Source organism: Ascaphus truei, chromosome 3, assembly GCF_040206685.1.
Source record: "Ascaphus truei isolate aAscTru1 chromosome 3, aAscTru1.hap1, whole genome shotgun sequence".
Lineage (NCBI taxonomy): Eukaryota > Metazoa > Chordata > Amphibia > Anura > Ascaphidae > Ascaphus > Ascaphus truei.
Window position 1 is genome coordinate 384,609,620 of NC_134485.1, and position 22,477 is coordinate 384,632,096.

At 41.1% G+C, this 22,477-nt stretch overlaps 1 protein-coding gene across 8 annotated transcripts in view; it reads right to left on the reverse strand.

Annotated features, from left to right (window-relative positions):
• The window catches only part of GRIA4 (glutamate ionotropic receptor AMPA type subunit 4), a 443,069-nt gene that overhangs the window by 92,048 nt on the left and 328,544 nt on the right, over positions 1-22,477 (reverse strand). For all 8 annotated transcript variants that reach the window (XR_012800021.1, XM_075592389.1, XM_075592388.1 and 5 more), the window contains exons 7-8: positions 6,940-7,107; positions 4,422-4,526 (exon numbers count right to left, since the gene is read on the reverse strand). Coding sequence is in view for 7 of the 8 variants with exons in the window: in XM_075592389.1 (XP_075448504.1) it covers positions 4,422-4,526; positions 6,940-7,107 (273 nt within the window). In the remaining variant the exon portion in view is untranslated. The remainder of the gene's footprint in view (positions 1-4,421; positions 4,527-6,939; positions 7,108-22,477) is intronic.

Sequence of the window (22,477 nt, forward strand, 5' to 3'; positions counted from 1 at the left end):
TTTGAAATCTCTCTTCCCTCCCCGTTTCCCTTTTTAAACAATCCGGCAACAGATTTTATTCATGTTTGGATGCTTAAAAATCAGTCCGGAAATTGACTACTTTCGGTCTCTGAAGAATGAAAAATACGAAATGATGTATTGGTCTTTTTAAGACTGATCCACGGACAGTAAAGTAAAACATGCAGGTGTAAGGGACAGAAGCTCCGCAGAGCAAAGGAACCGGCCAATCCGAATCAAAATCCGCACACAAAAAAATCACCCATCTCTAATTAGCCACAGAAAGAGCGAGGTAGTGATGTCACTTTAGGGTGAGGTCCCAGTCAGCACTGTGGCACGCGCGGCCAGGGGGGGGGGCGGCGCGTGCACAGTGCTGCACCGCGATCTGTGGTCTGAAGCGAGAGGGACCATTTGCGATGGGAGTGGGCGTGGTGCTGGGTTTGCAGGGGCGTGGCCATGACATCATGTGGCTGGTTCGCCCTCATTGGCTGAACCGCCGACGGGAGCGTGGCCACACCTCCGTCGCAAACTCTGATCTTAAATTCCCCTGCCTGATTGAAAACCTGTCGCACACCGCTGGGGATAGGTGCGCGATAAGGTAGGAACTAGGACCGGCCTGACTGGCTGGCAGGGCTTGAACGCACAGCGCACGCCGAGGTGTGCGCTTTAGAAGTTACTGGGGCTGCCCCTTTATAGATCACTGATAAGATCTCACCTAGAGCACCGTGTTCAGTTCTGAAGACCATATTTCTGACAAACAAATTGGAGATTTTGCAAAGAAGGGCTACTAAAATGGTACACAGAGGAAGATAGAATGGCCTAAAAAGGTCAAGTTGTGCGCCTTGCACTACACCAATGGGGATATGGGGAACCAATAAATTGTGAATGTGTGGTGACGGAACAAAAAACTGCAATAAGAGTGAAGCCACAACGGTAAAACATATGTTGGGCAGGCTAAGCGTCACCACCTAGTGCGCTGGCTATATCGGAGAGGTCTGTTGCCTTTTCTCAGTTAGAGTGTTTCGGAGCCTTCTAAAGGAAGCACAACACTCTGACTACTCTCCTATTTGTCATGGTTCCGAGTACAAGACACATATTTTGTGATCTTGAAATAGCTGTTTTGCTAAACATAACAGACCTCTAGGTTCATTTACCTTTGAACCTGTTGGTCTGGTACATATGTGTGTGTTTATATCCGTATCCTAGCATTAGCTGGCTCAACAAATATACTATATTATTCTGAGCACACACACTATATTAAGCTATACTCTCCATTTAGGTGTAGTCCTCAAACTATATAGAACTGTATTGGTATAACTACCACTGTTAGTATAATCAGATAGCAGAGGGACATTCTAAAATAGTTATTCCTAGCATACACTGTTAGTTTGAAGTAGGCATACAGTTACCTCCTCCGTTTTTAATTTATTTTAATCACTTTGGTTCACGTTAGTTTTTTGCTGCAATAAATATATTTTAATCATTTATTAATAAATAGTAATTTTTAATATAGGTATAGGTGTTCTCTTGTGCGTCTATTAGGGAGCTTTCTTTCTTTTCTTTGCTTACTACTAAAATGGTGCATGACCTACAGCAGGCCTGCACAACTCCAGTCCTCGAGGGCCGCAAACAGGCCAGGATTTCAGGATATCCCTACTTCAGCACAGCTGGCTCAATTAGTGGCTCGGTATCTGAGCCACTAATTGAGCCAGCTGTGCTGAAGTAGGGATATCCTGAAAACCTGGCCTGTTTGCGGCCCTCGAGGACTGGAGTTGTGCAGGCCTGATCTACAGCATACAATGTATCAGGAAAGAATAGACCCTAATATATCAAAATGAAGGGAGAAGGTTGATATAAATTGAAACTTTTAAATACATGAAGGTTTTCTACAAAGTATACAAGAGAAAAATATTTAAGCGAAAGAGAAGTGCTTGAACAAGAGGTCATGCTAAAAAGCTGGAGAGTGGAAGGGTAAATATAAGGACGTATTTCTTCATGGAAACGGTACTTGATTAGTGGCATTGCCTCCCAACTAAGATGGTAAGTGCTAATACATTAAGAGAATAAAAAAAATGGTTGGATATACAGTTTAGTACATAAGGCTATCCTAAATACGAAAGAAACCCAAGGATCAAATAGGGTTTGAGGTGGTTTTATAGGAGATGGCAAATAAGCAGACTAGGTTGACCAAATGGTTTTTACAGGTATCTGCTATCAAGTCAATTGTTTCTATGAATACAAACCATAGCTGTTTCTATTAAATAGGATTATATTTCAATCTCATATATATGTGCATAACTGGTTGAACTAAGATCACTGAATAAAAACGCAAACAGTTATAAGTGCTGTAAATATTACAATCAATGTTTATCAAACATCTAGTTTACTAACTACAAGAAATATAAAAAGCATTGATGACATTTATTATGAAGTGTTTGTATTTCATTTTGGTGTCAGTAACTTTATTACTGACATAATATATGTTCCATCTTGATAGTATTGATTTCATTTTGCGTATTTATGGCTATTAACGTCAAGTTGCTATCAGAGGATCTACTGTTATCAGCTCAAGAATGCTAAATATGTGTAAAGCTCTTTAATAAAGGGTGGCTGTATTTTATATCAAGATGTTTTGTAACAGTAACGCAGAACTGTTTATATCATATCTTTTGCAATGCTGCAATTGTAATTATGAAAGCTAAACCCTTTCCACAAGCAACACACATATAATAGCAGTTACATAAAACCTACAGTATCTCTTTGCAAGAAATTTCAACATGACTTAGTGGTGCATTGCACAATGCTTCTAACCAGCTTCTTTAAGCTTCTGCAAACATTATTTGATGTCATTTTGTTTTAATGATGGAGCACTTCAGACATACAGCATCTGCTTATCCTGGTTAGTTAGTTGTGGGAGAGCAACGATGAAATCATATCAATCTCTTGACAACATTCAAACAGCTCTTGTTTTCCTTTGGGTTCCTCAAATTTATTTGTGGGGGTTGCCCTAGCTGTTATTAAATGAAAATACTCCATTACTTTTAGAAAGGTGAATGCTATGTATTTTTTATTACAGCCAGCCAGAGCTACCGTAGAAGTAGGTGAGATGCTTTATGGTTTAACCGCTAAAGTCAAAGAGGATGGAAAAGGTAAGTTTTACCAATGCAATTTACCTGCAAAGGGTTTGGTATTCTAAAAACAACATGCACTACAAATATTTTCCCCTACTTTTTATCTCGTATTTGGTATGAAAACTGCAAATCAATCTTCAACCAACCAGCTTAAATGTAAAATGTGTCTACATGCATTGAAATAGCTGTAATTACTGTCTTGTCCTCTTATCATGTATCTACAGTGTGTATATCTGTATTTGCATAGCGCCATCCATGTACATAGCTCTGTACAGCAGTGATACTGTACATGTAACATAAAAATAGGAGACACTTTGGCCAATATGTTAAACTAAAAGACCATTTTATTCAAAAGGTATCTATACATATATATTTAGGCACTGTACTGTATATAAGTTTCATTGGATGTGCACTGAGCTCTGTCTGTGTTTCATGTTCTGTCTCTGGTTTTAAATATATATTGCCATGCTCAGTAGCACTCCTCTGTGACACTTATATGCTTATATATATGTTGTGGTTATTTTGGGGGTTCAATATGAGCTTGTAGCTGTATGTTTTACAATTCTTGTTCAGCTGGTCTTAGCTGATTGGAGGGTGGCTCCTCCTACCTAGTTTGAAGCTCACCCCGCCCACTTTTAAGTGGTTAAAAGCTCACTCCATTGCATCTCCCACTCTCAGGGGATCTTGCTTGCTTGCAGTTTGATTGTGACAAATCTAATACAGAGTGCTTTTCCTGGTAATGCACAGGTTAATAAGAGCTTCAATCAGACTTAGAACTATGCAACTAATTTTGACAGATTTATTATAAATCATTCTTCCTGATAATGCACAGGTTATTAAGAATTTATATTAGTGTTAGGTACCCTTGAGATGTGGTCTGCCGTGTAGTGGCTCAAGGGCTTACAACACTTTGGCCAAAATGTTAAACTAAAAGACCATTTATTCAAAAGATATCTATACATATATATTTAGGCACTGTACCGTATATAAGTTTCATTGGATGTGCACTGAGCTCTGTCTGTGTTTCATGTTCTGTCTCTGGTTTTAAATATATATTGCCATGCTCAGTAGCACTCCTCTGTGACACTTATATGCTTATATATATGTTGTGGTTATTTTGGGGGTTCAATATGAGCTTGTAGGTGTCCTGTATGTTTTACACCTTCCTCTTGACTAAGAAAATGACGCAGAATATATACATAAGCTAATAAAACTTACAGTACGTATCCCTGTCACTACTACTGTAGGTAACATGATTCAAAACGACATCTTTTAAACGTAATAAATACCTACCCTTCGGAGACCTGTAGTTTTCAGCTCCAAAACGTCCATCGTGTAGTTCACTCTACGACCATAATGATCAAACTGCACATTTCCTGTTAGACCCTGGATTCGAACCTGAGGAAAACATTCATAGAAGGCTTTATTTTTTACCAAAAGCATTTAATTACTTCAGATTTATTATTAAAATGCCCCTTAAAAGATTTAGCTTTTTATGCATAAACTATATTCCTCATGTCTTCAAATTTACAGTAGTACCAAGATTAAGCATATAATCTGAGGGAACAAAATACTACGTTCACTAAAAGAATAATGAGCATTAGTTTCCCTGACTTAACACTGAGTGCCGATGGAGCTGTGGCACAAGAGCGCCAGACTCCTTTGGCATGTCGTGATCACATGACCTCTCTCAGAGCGATCATGTGATTGCTGTGTCACTTATTACGGAAATTGTAGAAGAATTCTCCCCATCCCTTTCCCTGCATGTCAGTCGTGTGCTGCGAAACACCAAAACATGACATTTTTTTAAAACCAAAACACCAGCGGAGGTGCCCATCCTTACTTCTATATACCAGTCATAACCATTGAAGCTCACCTCCTAATGGGAGTACAAGCTGATTAATGTTGTTATTTGCTTTGGTAAATAATACATTATTTACAGGTGCGCCGACGAGTATTCTAAAACTGGCCTTGGAAAATCTGGGGCTATCACCAACAAGATCCAGGTACATGCTGGGTACATGCTGCAAACATTTCAGTGACATTTCTTCAGAGACTAATGGCCCATCGGATTAACACAGCGGGGGTCCCTGGCACCCCATACCGAGGTCTGTAACTCGGGAAGCAGTAGGTCCCCGAGGCTGAAATCAATGCGGTTCAGCTCAGGAGACCCCCTGCTTCCGTGCACTATTATTAAAATAAAATAAAAACAAAAAACTGAATTACCGTAGTGGCTACCCGCTAAGGTGATGAAGGTTCTTTAATGCAATTTTTTAATAATAGAGTGTGGGAGAAGGAGCTCTCCTGAGCTGAACCACATTCATTTCAGCCTTGTACTCCCTGCTTCCTGAGTTACAGGTCCCATTATGGAGTTCCAGTATTGCCGCCAGGTTAAAATCTCCCAGACACACGACCGAGAGATTTAAACGCACAGGAGATACCGCACCCTATAAAGGGGCGTGTAACTCAGGAAGCAGAGGGTCCCCGAGGCTGAAATCAATGCGGTTCAGCTCAGGAGACCACCTGTTTCCATAAACTATTATTAAAATTCCCATTAGAGACTGGTTTTAGTCTCCAGTTGGATCCTTTGGTGTATTATGCCCCTTTGATATCCTGGGGGGGATATCTTTGAACTGTAGCACCACCTCAAATCATCTGTCAATTATGGTCAGCGCACAATAGCTCTGTGTTTGATAAGAAGGTTCTGTCACCAACTTTTCTATCAGAAAATCCTGCGTGATTTATGAACCCAATGCATTGTTATAAGCTCAAGGTACAGTAGTTCATTAAGACATCCCTGCTGCCACTGATGCCTCATCATGTTTGAGAAAATGGGTTTATGTGCACCTGGACAGGCTATGGATTCATACTAGTGACCCACTTATATGTTTATTTTAAAATACTTTCATACCAAACTTAGTTTAGTGTAATGTGTACTGTATATCTTTTTTACTCCCTATTAGAGCGCACTTCTCTGTATTATAGATATCTATATATTTAGATTATATTGTAGATATTTACATATCAAATATGTTAACACAGGGGTGGGAGGCTTTGGGACTTAACAGTTCTCTTGTCAGTGTCAGGAACCCCCTGGTTCTCCACATACAGACCAGGGAAGTTACTGGTATTGAAGACCCTCCAGGGGAGACAAGGGAAACAGCCCATATGAAGGTGCAAGTCAACGTTTGCAGCTTCCTATTAGATGGCCCTTTAAATATTCTGCATCAACACAAGTAACTTCCCTGGCATGTATCTTTGGAACTGGTGGGTCCATGGTGCTGAAAATAACCCGGGTCATCCCTGATGCCATTTTGAATGTTTCAGCCTAGCCAGTGGACAGCCGGTTCCACCACTCCTAAAACAATAGAAAGTCTGGGGTACATGGATGTTACGGCTAGTTAAAAAAAGGTAATAACTTAACAATCTTTAAAATAATCTATTTTCAAAGACAAAACATATTACAAGAGCAGTCGTTTTAAACAGTGGTTCATTCATGTTTCTACCCAGTTTCATTTTGCACTGTAGCTTCAAATAAAATAATCTCTTGATCCTCCTCACTATCATGCGACAGTAATGATCAGTGCTTATACTGTAGACTGTATTCTGTATGTGTTTGTCGGTAAGAGCCCAATATAGTGAAGTACAGTTTAGCAGTTACCCTTTGAAGTATCTAAACCCAATTTTAATCCCTATGTAAGATTTCCCAAATGTATTCTAAGATGGTAATTCTATTCACTGTTATGTTTTATCTGTGAGATAGAAGCACAGAAACCAATTGTACGCAGCTAAAAAATGCACAAGAGATTACCTGTTTGAGCGTTCTCTCCATATCAATTCCTTGACCCCAAGGAGCTGCAGGGTTAGCAAGACAATCACCTGCATTTCCTCTTCTTGAAAGATCAATTTTTTGTCTTCGTAAATTACGGAATGCTTCAGCCATTACAAGTATACCATCATAAGTCAGTGCAGACGTATACTTTAAAGAAAAAGAAAAAAGAGCATTATTTAGGCCAGCGGTGGGGGGCGCAGGGTTTACAGAGGCCCCGCGCTTCCCGAAGGCATTTAAATTCAGGTTGGGGGAGCAGCAAGGCCCCTGTAAACTTCTCCTTACCTTGATTCAGACGGCTCCTTGTGACGCGTCGCCATGGCAGCGCGGCGTCAAATAACGTAGCAGGGTCATGTGACGTCGCGTTGCCATGGCAATGTTACGTTATGATGCCAGGATGTCTGAGTCAAGGTAAGCAGGGGGGCATGCCAGCAGGGGAGCACAGGGGGGGGCGCAGGTGAAAAAGATTGCGCTACCCCGGATTTAGACAATTATTGTAGAATTATTTAAAATATATATTATGGGATTCACTAAAACACACAAATCAAAAATTGTAATTGCTAGATGACTGATCAAGAGAAAAACATTTCTGATCTTGTTAGTACAGTATTTCTTCATACAAAATGGTAGCTAAAGTTATAAAACTCTAATTTCACACTGAACAAGAGAAGACAAATAACAGACCCCTACAGAACTCCAGAAAGTTTCAATTCAATAAGTATAGCTTTGTTGTAGGTTGTGATACCTTTTAGTAAAGCAATATGAGTTTTATTCATCCATTAAAATAGAGGCTTATGTGCTAAACATCACAAGCAACTTTGTTGGTGCAGGAAAATCTTATTTTTAAGTGTGCTTGTGTGCACCTAAGTACTAGCCTTAAAATTTTGAATCTGGGTCATCAGCGACAAAAATAATTTGTTGCACAGAAATGTACTGCACTAGACATGTAGATGTTAACGGTAAGTACTAGAAAGTAATGTTTCTGTGTGTCAAAATTGTCTCCCAAGATAAACTTGGCCTAAACGCTAAAAATATTTATAGTGTCAGCATAGACTTACGTTGCTATGTATCAAGCCAAAAATGGATTTGATGCAGCAGCGATATTTCATTACAGTATATAGTGAAGAAATACAATATCTATCTCTCATCTTGGTGCGCTTTTGTGTTTTTTCTTGTTTTGCTGATATTGGTATCACCCTCGGGGTTCCGGTGGAGACCACATTTGGAGGTGGGGGAGACACCTCATAAACACAGAAGCAGCAAGAGAACTGAGAGGGACCAACACTCCAAGTTTAAAGAGCCAGAGCGCGGACTGAACTTTTCATTACTGGTAATCTGTGTGACTCACTTGTTGAGTCACCCAGTCACTACATTCCTTTTTCCCATCCAGTTTACGCAGCAACTTTAAGTCTCTTTTAATAATTTTTTCCAATTTTACATATTCTTGTTTTAATTGGTTTTATTTGTGCATTACTTGTTATTGTTATATTATTGTACTGTATTTAATAGTTTTTTAACATGTTTCGCCCTCCCCTCCTACCCATTCCCTTTCCCCCCCCTCCCATTGTTCCTACCTCTTTTTCCTTTTTTCCCTCTCCCCTCCTACCTCCACCTCCACTCTCTCTGTCTTCCCCACCCCTGTCACCATCCCTATACGGACGTACACTGGCGACACACTTTATTCGAGCTCGGCTAGTCCCACGAATTCGGGTATACCCGGGTGTATTGAGGTTTGTGACTGTTTTCTGCCCGAGTGCATTGAGGTATTTTCCAGGCAGGGATTGAAGCATTTTATTCCCGCTGGCTGCAATACTGCACAGTATATATATATATATACTGCATTACAATTCATGAATTTATGCCATCTGGTAGACACGCGAAGCATTGCAGCCTATTAAATCCTAATCATTATCATTTAACAGATCAGCCGCCCGTCAGCCAGGCATGAACCCAGGCTGGGAAGGCAAACACAACGGGGCTTGTCAGAGGTGAGGAGCGGCGCATTCCAGGTATCTGCCAGGTACATACTGGGTATTTGCTCGAATAAAGTGTGTCGGTGCAGTATTATGGCTGAATCAAACACCAGCCAATTTCTGGATTGTCTTAAAAACAGGTTTAACAAACCAGAGCTGTTTAGTAAGATATTCTCAGATTTACCAATAGAAGAGGTGGCAACACCATGTTTAACTTCCCTAATGAATGAATTACATAAACTTTTGGAAAAAGAAACTAAGTCATGGCTAGAAATGGCCACATTAGAGGAGTACATAAGGGTGGGTCGCATACCAAGGGGACTTAGAGTCCTTAAACCCTCCACATATAACACAGATAGTCCTGAGTTTGTCAAGGAATGGGAAAGGATCCAAGACAATTGCTCACTGGAGCTAATGCGGTTGTTAATTCTAGAGAGAAAGAAAGAAATCATTGAAATAGATGGTAAAATAACACAAGCTAAGAATGAAATCTTGGAGATCCCCTGCCTTGACAAACTACCCCAATTGACTAAAGAAATGAATGTCAAACTAAGGAGATCAGAAAATCAGATTTTGATCAATAAAAACAAAAAATTCCTTAGAGATAAGAGGGACTATGCACTTAACATTCAGCGATGTTGGCATACAGGAAAGGAAATAACTGCAGACGTGGACCCTGCTATACGTGACACTAATCCATCTAATGTCACAGCCTTTAACCAAACTAAAGGACCCTTACAAATCCAACATACTAACCCAAAAACTAATGTTTCTATCCCAAGGACACCAAGGGACCCTAATTTCTATGCGAGACCCACCCATGAAAAACATACTAGACGGCCATCCAAATACCAGAGGAATGAAACTATGGATCACTCCGCACAGGTGAACCACACACATAGACCACAACAATCTAACCCTCATTATGCCAAACAAAATAGGAGGTATAGCAATAAATCACATACTCCGCAAAATAGGAGAGATACTAGTGCCCCTAAAAAACATACCAATTTTAGGGAGAAACATGCACATATCTCACATGCCATACCGTTGCAAAACAAGTATGAAGTTTTGAAGGATTCAAATGAGGGAATAGAGAATGAGGATTTTTTAAACAGGTTGGAAAAAATGAGAAAATCAATATCAACTTGGGACTCCAACCATCCGCCTCTATTGGGAGCCCCCCAAAAAATCACAAGGAAAAGACAGGATTCAGGAGAGGGCATAGGGGAATTAGGACAAAGGGAGGAAAAACAACACTCCCCTCTCAAACTTACCCAGATGACCCAACATTGAGATCTAAGGGCATCTTTAACTTATCTAATTCCCGTATAGACCATACATTAATGAATGTTTTAGGCAAAGGCCTTTCATTTGCCCCTACACGTAGAGTTAACAATTTTGATCTTTACATTGATTTGCAGAAATTTAATCGCAAGTTAACTCTAAGTAGACACTTTATTTCGGATCAAAGGGGTTATCAAACCACCCCTGATACCATCAATCCTATTGTACAGAAATTGTCTACAAGTGAACAGACACAACTAGTGGACTTGATGTCACTTATGGATGAGGGCATTACCAATACCAACGAAAGTATATCTATACAAAATTCATTATTCAAACCCAATTCTGTTTTTCACCCTTATCATTCTAGGGGACATCATATTGATATATTCAATAAATTGGTCGAAAGGGAATTTCAAACTCTGGGACTAGGGAAAGGTTTTCTTATGAATAAGAACTCCAATTTAACTGCACAGGAAAGACAAGCGCTAAAAACGCTACAATTAAACCCTAATATAATTATACGTGAAGCAGACAAGGGTGGAGGTATAGTACTCCAAGACAGAGTAGACTATTGCAGCCAAGCTGTCAGACTACTGTCTGATTCACTGTCCTATTGTAAGTTACCTAGAGACCCCACAGCTGCATTCAAACTAGAACTAAATGTACATTTGGAATCCGCCTTAACATCAGGCGTACTTAACAAAAAAGAGTTTGAATTCTTATGCTGCTCGGCTCCCACCATCCCTATAATGTACCATTTGCCCAAGATTCACAAATCACTCATGAATCCACCTGGGCGACCCATTATTTCAGGTATTAATTCCCTCACTGTTAACCTTTCTTCTTATGTAGATTCTTTTCTTCAACCTTTAGTACCACTATTACCTTCCCATCTACTAGACACCACTTCACTTCTCACTATTCATTCAGATTTCACATGGAAATCTTCTTATCATCTAGCCACTCTTGATGTTCAATCACTCTACACTTCTATTCCACATGAAGGGGGTTTGGATGCTATAGATCACTTTTTGGCACTACACGGCACTTTACCTTTTCTCCAACGTAGGTTTATTCACAGTTCAATTGAATTTATATTGAAACACAATTATTTTCTTTTTGAACACGAGTTTTATTTACAATTGTGTGGCACTGCAATGGGGACACGTTTTGCACCATCTTTCGCAAATTTGTATATGGGATGGTGGGAATCGGCCAACATATGGGGCATTGATGTATCTGCGCCGCAGTTGATTATGTGGCGCAGATACATCGATGATGTGATTGTTATCTGGGACGGTGATGATACCTCGTTTGATAGCTTCGTTGCAAGGTTGAATGATAATTTGTTCAATCTCACTTTTACCAGTGAAATAAGTCCAAGTAAGATCATCTTCTTGGACTTAGAAATTTACATAATCAACAACGAGTTACACACGAAAACCCATTTTAAGAACACTAATGTTAACTCCTTTCTACACCCAGAAAGTGGACATGAAAGGAGATGCATTAATAACATCCCATTCAACCAGTTTTTGCGCATTAGGCGTAACTGTGCTGATATAGAAACGTTCAAGGTACAATCTCAAATACTCTTTGAGCGTTTCTTTCAAAAGGGCTATGATGTGACTCTTATAGATAGAGCCTACAAAAGAGCATTAAACATTAATAGGAAGAAACTGATTCAACCTAAGAATAGTAAACCCAATGGTAAACAAAAGTGTGTTTCCACTGGAAAGACACTAGTTCAACCATTGGAGAATCCAGTGACTAATGGCTCTCTTATCACATTGCCCACTTCAGATTCCAGTGAAACAGACCATAAAAATAATAAAAGGAAGAATGAGAAACATGCACCATATTTCGTAACAAAATTTAATAGTTCTCATAGAAAGATCAAATATATTTTGAACAAATACTGGTACATTTTGCAGATGGATCCAATCTTGGCAAAAACTTTACCAGAAAGACCAATGATTGTGTTCACAAAATCCGACAATCTAAAAAGTATCTTGGCCCCTAGTCTCCTCAAAGGCAGTGATTCAAACAAAAAGAAAGATCTTAGGGAGATGTTAGGCATTAAAGGTAACCACATATGCAATAGGTGCAAAATCTGTCCACGAATGCTTACTCAGGATTACTTTAAATCTAAAGCGACAGATATTAGATATGAAATTAATAGCTACATCGATTGCGTAACCACTCATGTCATTTATATCCTGCAATGTGGATGTGGTTTACAGTATGTGGGCCGTACTAAACGTCAGCTCAAAATTAGAGTGATGGAGCACCTCAGAAATATCACTAATATTCCCAAGCTACTGGCATCTAATAAACCATTGACACATCTGTTGTCACACTTTAAGGATGTCCATCAGTGTAGCACTATAGGGGTTAAATATATGGGCATCGAACATATAACAACTAATGTACGGGCTGGTAACATAGATCTTCAGATTGCAAAAAGGGAGCAATTCTGGATATTTACCCTCCAATCCAAGTACCCGGGGGGCTTGAACGACTATGTGGAATTAACCCCTTTTTTGAGGTGAAACCATGCATACTGCAATTTGATACAAACATTGGTCTAATACCTTTTTTATCTGTTTTTTATCTGATTTTTTTAGCTACTTTATCATTACAGTGGTTTTTATTCATTTTATAAGCCCTTTTTTTTTTTTTTTTTTTTTTTTCCTACCTCCTTTCCCCCCCCCCCCCCCCACTTTTTCTTCAATTCTTCCCCTCCCCCCACCCACCTTTCCATTTGTTCTATTTCCCATATTTTAAAAGTTATTTATATGTCATTTAATGTTATTAATGTTGTTATCCAGTATGCACATATACTTTGTTTTTTATGCTACTACTATGCATATTTTATTGCACTTGACTATTTGGGACACATGATTTTGGCTCCCCTTTAAGGTCTGTTTACCTTTCTATTTACACTTATATATATACTCAATTAGTGTAATTCATTACTGGATTAAATGCACTAACAGGGAGGTCTTCCTATTGTGGCCCGCCCCTATCAGTATATGAGCCTGATTGGCCATGCAGCCATTAGGTATTAACCAATGACGCACAGAATTAGACCTATAAAGGACCCCTAAACAGGTGTCCCAAAAATTCGCCTGAAGAAGTTTACTTTGTTAAACGAAACGCGTCGCGACTGTTGTGGCTGGCGGTTTTACTACCCACCACCAGTACACACTCAAGTGTACCGTTCCTGCTTATTTCCGATCGTTTCTATGCTATCAAAAACGGACAGGCATCCTAAGGACACCTATTGAAGGCCCCGGTTCCTGCACATGTGTGCTACACTCTGCACCACGCTACCACACGTGGAGGACAGGAGAGTGAACAGAGACAGCCCCAGCGCGCGGGTCTGATCTCTCAGAACTGAGATTACCCTTCATACTTCCTATGTGATGCCCTACTCCTGTGATAGACACCAGAATCGGGGATTATTAAAGAAATTTTATATGTAAGTTACTAATTTTATTATTTGTTGCTAATACAATATCTATCTCTCATCTTGGTGCGCTTTTGTGTTTTTTCTTGTTTTTCATTACAGTATATAGATTTACAAAATGTATTATTTCCACAGTCTTCATACGTACAAACACGCTATGAAGGTGGACCAATATGGTTTCTAGATCTTTGAACAAGGTCAATAATAAAACAAAAGAAATTACATAACATTTTTATTTTAAAATAGCAATGTATTGCCAAACTAAAAAAGCTCAGCAACACTGAAAATGGCTTATTCTATAACCTACTAAGTGGAAACACTCATTGTAATGAAAAAGAGCGTTCAACCGATAGCACTGCGATCTGCTGCTTTGCAGTTTTTTCAAAAAGCTCCTAAGTCTCTTTGGGGTAGATCCTAAGAAGTCCGTAAAATGTTTATCGATACGCTAACTGTGGTTAACGTGATAATAAGTGATAACGGATATCCCCAAAAGGTGTTTAGCGTTATGTATGTATGTCTTTATTTAAATACTGTAACGCCATTTATGTACATAGCGCTTCACAGCAGTAATGCACGCGACATAATATTATAACACATAATGGGAATTAGCGCTTCAGACATAAAAGTAACAGTAGGAAAAGGAGTCCTTGCCCCAAAGAGCTTACAGTCTAAGTGGTAAGTAGGAAGGACGTACAGAGACAGTAGGAAGGTTTTCTGGTAAGTGAAGATGGTAGGATTTTGAGCTGAACAACAGACACCATATTGTCTGTATTCACACTAACTGAATAAGCTAGATGCTAGCTGTCACAGGATACCAGGACAATTTACACCAGGGATCAGATATACACTAGACAGAACTGCAGAGTTGAACAAAAGTGAATTTATTGGAAAAAGTTTCTACAAACTTCCAATACATAAAACACACGCACAAACTCACCCAATTGGGGAACTGGGGGAACAACCTAAAGTTCTAGGTGTGGGGACCTCGTCCGGAAGCTTAGCCCGATACGCGTTCCTGACTTGCGCCGCTGTCCTCTGTAGTATGGGCAGCATTGACTTGCTCTCCACTGGCAAGCAGTCTTAAATTCCCCACTGTTGCTTCACTTCAAAGAGCTCTGGCCAATGCTGCACACACAGACCGCAGCAACTGGATGCTCCAGACCCCTGCACTCGGTCTCCACAGTTCCCTTCTGCTGAATCCCTGTCAGTTCTTTCTTTACAGGAGCTCTGTCAGTCCCCTGTCAGCACACAGCCTTCACAAAGAATATCAAGTCCAGAATGACTCGCTTGAGGACGGTGAGAAGCAGTATTTATACCCCTGTTTCAATCAGGGAGATGCCAACTAGTTTGAGTAGGAACAATATTCCTGGTCTCTGCACATGGCCCTAGACCCCGTTAATGAGATTACTGGGGTTGAAGGTGGGCCAGGACAATGCTGATACAATCCCCTTCCACAGACAAACAATACAGATACACCCTCAGGTCTTACAGCATTCTTGCAGTGCAAGTCCACTCAGCAGGCGGTCGACCTCTCCCTGGTTCCTCAAAATGGGCCTAATCCCATCAGGGTGTCCAGGCCTACAATGCCAAACTCTGATGTGATTAAATCTTATTTTGCAAGAGAGAGTTAACCCCTACAGGTCCCTACTCTTGGACAGAGCTGTACATCACTGTATCACATATTTTAAGAGGAACATATATAGGACTGCTACAATAAACTGTACAAACATAAATAACTACATAATATCATTGACAGGTAGGTGTAATGGCAGGCTTTATTTAAAAGCAGCCAAATCTACCCCTACCCAAATAGTTACTACAGAATTAGCAGAGCAAATGCAAAGAAATGCAGTATTCTGGTTATCTAGAAGTACAGGTAACAAGGTATATTATACATGAAACCATGGAATTTAAGGAGTAGAAATAATGAGGCACAACTTGTTATCTATAGACAGGAATTAGGTATAGTAGGGCCCTCTGGTGTCTACAAACAAGGATTCTGTTCTCATTATTATTAAGGAGTTTGTCAGAATAGCGATTGATGGTATGAGTAGACATATCACAAGGATGTCTGGAGATAAACTATAGGGATCCATTGCTCTACCATGAATGTCTAAAACTAGAGATACCAGTTAAAGATGAAAATATATTTTCTTACTGTCTATTTATCCTGTGTGTATTGAACTTAAAACTACAAATAACTTGACTGGATACCATTCTGACTGTAGTTCTCCACTTATAACGAAGAAATGCCTGTACTCTATTTATATATGATATAGATGGCTTTCCATTTGTATAAATACTGGAAAAAGTCGCAGAGCCGTGGACTTATTGACAAAGTTAGAGAGACGCCCACCCCAGAAGAAGTCGCGTTGAGCAACGAAACGTACGTCGGGTCTTAGCCGACATGGTGGCACTAAACGCTACAGTCCATACTATTTGAAATGTCTACTATTTGAAAGTTGTATATATTAGATTAGGAACCCCTTCCCTACCCTCCATTGTACTGCTCTGGTGTACTAGCCAGCGTTGTCTCTGATCCTTTGGATAGCTCGATCGTTCAGCCGCAATACTGTTCTACGAGATCCGGTTCCCACGTATTAAAAACACTGTTGAGATACACGGTATACAACATCTATAAGATCACTGAGCAGTATAGTATTGGTACACTACGTATTCATATTCTTTAAATACACGGAACATCCAGTGACTTCCGTGATCTCACAGTACCTAACAGCTGAGTCTGCTGAAAACAGTATACGGCAACATATTTAACCCCTGAGACTTAACACTAAACTGTGTCTTGCGGTTTCGTCTTTCACTGTGCTGGGATTAAATTTATGTATTTGGTAATAACAATGTATATGTATACAAAAGATTAAAGATCATATAACAAGCTGATAGATATATATATACGAACAACAGAAAGATACAAGCTTATATATGGATAAGTGAATGACAGAGACCTCTAATAATAAGTACAACTACATATGATTAGGGCAGCCTTTAACTGCAGCATATATGGTATCTATTTGCCATAATTACTTATTATCATCTGTACAAAGGCATTCTTCTTTTCATTCTAGGGATACACAGTGATATACTAATATCACTCCCCCATAATTCCTTTTAGGAGATTTGACCCATGTCTATACAATCTTACCATTATGTAAGAAAACGAGCACGGAATCTACCGCACATGCGCAGTTCATCCTTAATGGTCTACACTGACCGAGTATATTAGGAAATATGGCATAATGGCTATCATATGTGCATGGAAAATATCAGATACTTCTGGATATCTTTTTTAGTATCTATCATATGTAGTGGACATCCAGATCCTCTTCACTATACCATTATTGGTACTACTCATGACCGGAGGTGTCAGAAGCATAGTATACATACAACAACTGGCTCCAATGATCATCATTGTATAAATGCACTATATATATATACATGGATCATCTATTGTGGGTTTCATATAACGATACATCCACTAGAGAATAATACGGTAAGTATGTCTACAAGAGGAACACTAATGATTCACATTTGAATTTTGACTGGTTATCTAAACCACCACACATATATATATATATATATATATATATATATATATATATATATATATATTTATATATATATATATATATATATATACACACACACAATCTTCATCTTGGGGACTCTCTCTCTCTATATATATCCTATTTCAGAGATTTAGGATCTATAATTGTATTTTAACCACTATGTGTATCAATAAAATTATTTTAACTGTTTATATTTAGTCACACATTTTGACCTTGATATAATACAATTCTGGTCTGCAGTGCGCCATCATTTGGGACCTTCCTAGTGTGCTCTGTTTAGCCAACATTGTACACCCATCTAGATTTATTCCAAGTTAGAGAGATACCTATTTTCAGGAAGTGCATCTGCAAGGAGCCATGGTCGATGTATGAAGTGTATAATATCAGCCACGGAGCTACCCATATGCTTCATTAAGGAGATGGGTTTTAAAATTGGTCTTAAAGGTGGATAGAGAGGTTGCTAGTCGGATATTGAAGGGAAGGTAATTCTAGAGGTGTGGGGCAGTGAATGAGAAAGGTTTTAGTCTCAAGAGGGCTTTACATACAAAAGGGTAGACAGAAGACATCCTTGAATGCAAAGTCAGGCAGGTGTAAGGCAAGAAATTAGGGCTGAGATGTAAGGAGGGGCAGCCTTAAAAGTGAGAAGGAGAATTTTGTGTGTGATACAGGATTTGATAGGAAGCCAGGAGCGGGATTTCAGTAGGAGAGGCGCTGAGACAGATTTAGGAGAGAGTAATGTGATTCTAGCAGTAGCGTTTAGGATAGATTGAAGGGGAGACAGGTAAGAAGCGGGAAAGCTGGACAGCAGAAGGTTACAATAGTCAAGAAAGGAGAGAATGATTGCCTGCGTTAGAGGTTGAGCAGTAGATTAACAGAGGAAAGGGCATATCTTTGCAATGCTACAGAGGAAAAAACGACAGGTTTTAGCTACATTTTGAATGCGAGGGGAGAACGTGAGACCTAGGCAGAGTGCTTGTGATACTGTTATGATGTCCTTGCGTTAACCTAAAAAATATCAGATTGCCAACTTTTAACGGATGTCTTTACTCCCATTCACAGGAATATGAGGTGAAGCATGCTATAGTTTATCACCCTTTTGTAGAGCAATGACATTTATTGGAGTGGCCTCTCATTTTCAAGTATGCCCTCGACACTAAGTTACATGAATTCATTGAAAAGTGACGATTTTTAACATCTTTGCAATGGTTAACATCTGAAGTCTGGAATACATTTAGACAGGAAGATGATTTGAGGGACACCGGCGAATAGGTAAAGCAGTGGGGTGATCGTTAGCAGAAGGAAGAGCAACAAAATTCATCAGTGAACCTTACGACTATAAGCAGGTTTCTGATTGTTATTCTTAGGAGAAAAGTGCTGAATACAGTGGGTGTTTAGATACCTTTCATAGGATGAATAATAAGGTTTTACAGGAACTTTTTGAGACAATGAGATTCTATAAGTAAGGGGAAAGGGGGACGATAGACAGCACACTGATAGTGTTAAATGTATGCAATTGCAGGGTGCACGGAACAAAAGGGGACCCTTATTCCCCTGTATAGTACTAACAAATCTACGTAAGTACCAGCACTCACTGTCTAATGGCTAAATGATGAAAACAGTTGTAATGAAGAAAATACATTTAATAATAAAACAAACCAGAAATAAATCAAATGTGTTTGCAGAAACCAGTGTCACAAATGGGCATGTCACAAAGTGAGGGGTGGGGGGAAAAAAGGAAAAGGGGGAAAAAACATGAAACACAAGGAATATACACAAAAAACGGAGAATGGAAAGTATGCTACGGGGGCGGCATTTCGAACACTCCACAGAGCACGAGGAGCAGAGCCACAGAGGGTTTGATTACTGTTTTCATTTGCTATTCCCATTAACTTTTTACATTGACTGTTGTGGACTCCTGGTGCTTTTTTTCAAGCTGTGTTCAGCCTTTACTGTACTATTGAACAAGGAAAAACCCGGGCGCTCCCTGGTGAAATTCTAAAACAGGGGAAATATAACAATGAGTATTACAACCTTATAGACAAAGGTCCCCTCAGGTTCGTCTTCTCGTCCTATGGCTCTGACCCCAATAGAATCCTATCCAGGATCCTTATTTGTACAGGAATATATAGAAAGAAGGGTGAGCACAGGATGAGGAATTTGGGGTATGTAAGGTATCTAATAGATACTGGTGGATGTGGTTGAAAAATATATAAAATCACTTACACGGCCTTGTGTAAATGCTCTCACAGCAAGGTTTCGTTGCAGTCTTCTTGTCTTTTTATTTCCTTGGGTGGTTTCTTTCTTCTTTTCAGGTCTTGATCTTCTTCCTGGTTTTCTGTACTATTGCCAACAGTGTCCTGTGATACTTGAACTACTGGCATTGACTATAGTTGATTCTTGCTGCCCTGCTATTAGCTGTATTTAGCCTACACTGCATGATGGCTATCTATTTTCAGGGGTGTTTGATTTGACCAGTGATAGGGGAAGGAAGGCTTAGGGAAGTACCTCTGGGACCATTTGGACCAGGGGGAATGGGCCAGATGAAGAGGTAATCCCTCGAAACGTACATAAAAATAAATTAAAAGGACACTTTAATGTGACAAAAGACCGATCCAACGTGTTTCGAACGTGTTTCGAACGTGTTTCGAACGTCACAGCGTTCGTTTTTGTAAAAGAACGTTGTGACGTTCGAAACGCATTGGATGGGTCTTTTGTCACATTAAAGTGCCCTTTTAATTTATTTTTGATTCTGGGTCCTTCCTGCTCCGTTTTTGCTTGTGCGCTTTGTTCTCCATTTATTCCTGCCTGGATAACTCAGCTCAGGAATTCTGGAGAGGACCTGCGCTAGAGGTAGCCAAGATTGGTTGACACACTAGTACTGCATGGGAGAAGCCAGAGTACTCTAGCCAGGAGCCAGAACACTTACCACGGAGCACATACTGGAGGATGGTAGACACAGCATACACAGAAAGAGTGAGCCTAGCCTGAGGTAGTACACATGAGTCAAACATACATTAGATACATGTAGGTGGTGCACTGGCATTCTTTATTGCATCGACGATGGTGGCTGCCCAGCAGAGAGGAGCACCATGCGCGATCACAGAAATATACAAGTAAATATGGTGACCGCAAGTAGTGAAGTTCCGCGCGGTGCAGAGAATCAAAGATGGCGGCCAGCGCCTGATGGAGAGAGCGCACGTGGTGTGTTTACCACAGAGGAGCGAGCTGCAGAAGGGACTTTTGCAAGCATGTTATGGAGTGGCGCCGCCGTTTTTGTCCTGCCTAGGATCCCAGGGGGCAACCCTGGAGGACAGTGTGGAGGACATTGTTGTTATGTGCAGAGTGGATGGAGAACCTGATTGCCAGACGGTGATCCCTAGAGACAGCCAGGCTGACGGCTGGATCCTCACACAAAGTGAAGACAGAGACAACTGATCCCGGAGAATGGGGATCGTTGCTGATGATTGCTACGGAGCATAAAGAAACTGGGGCCTGCAACCGCAGCGAGAACCCGGAACCTCGCTGTCGGTCCCCTGCGGAAGTACCACTACCCGTGTCGGAGTCCGCTTCATCGGATGAGGAGCAAGCAAGCCCGACATCGGTGGTGATGCGCCTACTGGCGGACCACTACAGCGGTGCTGGAAAAGAGTTGGCACTTACCGGTGATGTAGCGGAGCCGAATCCTGAGAATCCGCAAGCACCTGCGCTGATGCGACCAGAGCGGATGAGTCTTGCGGCCGCGGTGACTCTCAGCGTGGCAGGAGAGAAAGACACCATCCCAAGCCGAAGGAGCGGTGAGACACACCCTTACCCTCCACAGGCTCCGAAGGCGGCGACGACGAAGGAAGGCCCAGCCAAGGCCTGAGCGGAGCGGCGAGAAGAACCATCACTTCCGGTGGCGGATGTCATTGTGGAGGAAGAGGTTCCGGTGGGGAGCCCAACCCAAGATGGCGGCGCTTCGTTCCGCGAGATAGATGACATCACTTCCGGTGGACACAGCGGAACCGGTTGGAAGATGGCTGCACCCTCGCGACCGCCGTGCTGTACCCGAACGGCTGGAGCAGCGAAGAGCAAGAGCTTGCAGGCCCTGCAGAAGCCTGGGAATCAGGAGACGGGAGAGTAGGAACTGCAACCCGCTAATACCAGTCGAGGTATTGTGAAGTTGCGGATTGTAATGCCGTATCGGCAGCACGAGTCCCCTTTTGTTCTGCCCTCGGCCATGGCCCAGACGCCTGCCCCTGTCACCTCCTCATCTGGGTCACTATCGAGCCAAGAGTTGTCTGGGGAGTCCCGGGATACTTGAGAGGAACAGACTGGTTCAAATCTGGACTGGGGGGAGTGTTTTACCTCCGATGAGGGATCGGGGCGGGAAATGATCGCTGCTAATGTATCGTCCAAATCAAATGTTGTTGATTGTAATGCTAATATTAAATGTAGGCCTAAACGCCTTGGGTCCCATTCTAGGTCCACAGGGACATCAGGAGTGTCTTCTGGGGGAGAACTAGAGGAGAGTGAGATGCCAGTTATAGTGACCGAGCAGGTAATGGAGAAAGAGACCAGATGGTGGGCTCCCATGTTTGAGGGGTATGAGGCCTGGTTGGACCGTACGCGGTTCATATTAATTAGAAGTGACATAGTGGACCACTGGTGGGATGAGGGCGAGTACTCAGATGAAGAGCGCCTAGAAGAGCTAAGAAAAAGCTGGTATGACATACAGAAGGGCTTGGTTACTCCCCGAGGGTCGTCCATACTTTATGATGTGGTTGCATCTGAGGAACCATTATCGTGGGTGCTGCCAGGCAGGGCAGGTAACAAGAAACTCATCCGAATAAGCAGGGCTGAGAGAGCAATAGTTGCTAGGTATAAGAGAACGCATGGTCTGAAGTATCCATATGTGCCTGAGCCCCTCATGCAAGAGATTGAGGACAACAGGGATACATGGTTGAGAGAGACAGTGGAGGATTATATCATGTCCAAATCGGGTGGGCATGCTCCATTCAAGACTGAGGAGAGAATAGCTTATCTTATGAGGGTATGGAGTGTTGGGCGCAACATCTTCATGCACAGGATGGAGTATAGGCCAGAGAATGGGCCGCCTAGATCATACGGCGTTACAGTAAAGGATGCCAATGGAAGGGAGGTGCAGAAAGCAGACCCTAGGCACTACTATTAACCTAGATTCTCCTTAGGAGCAGTGC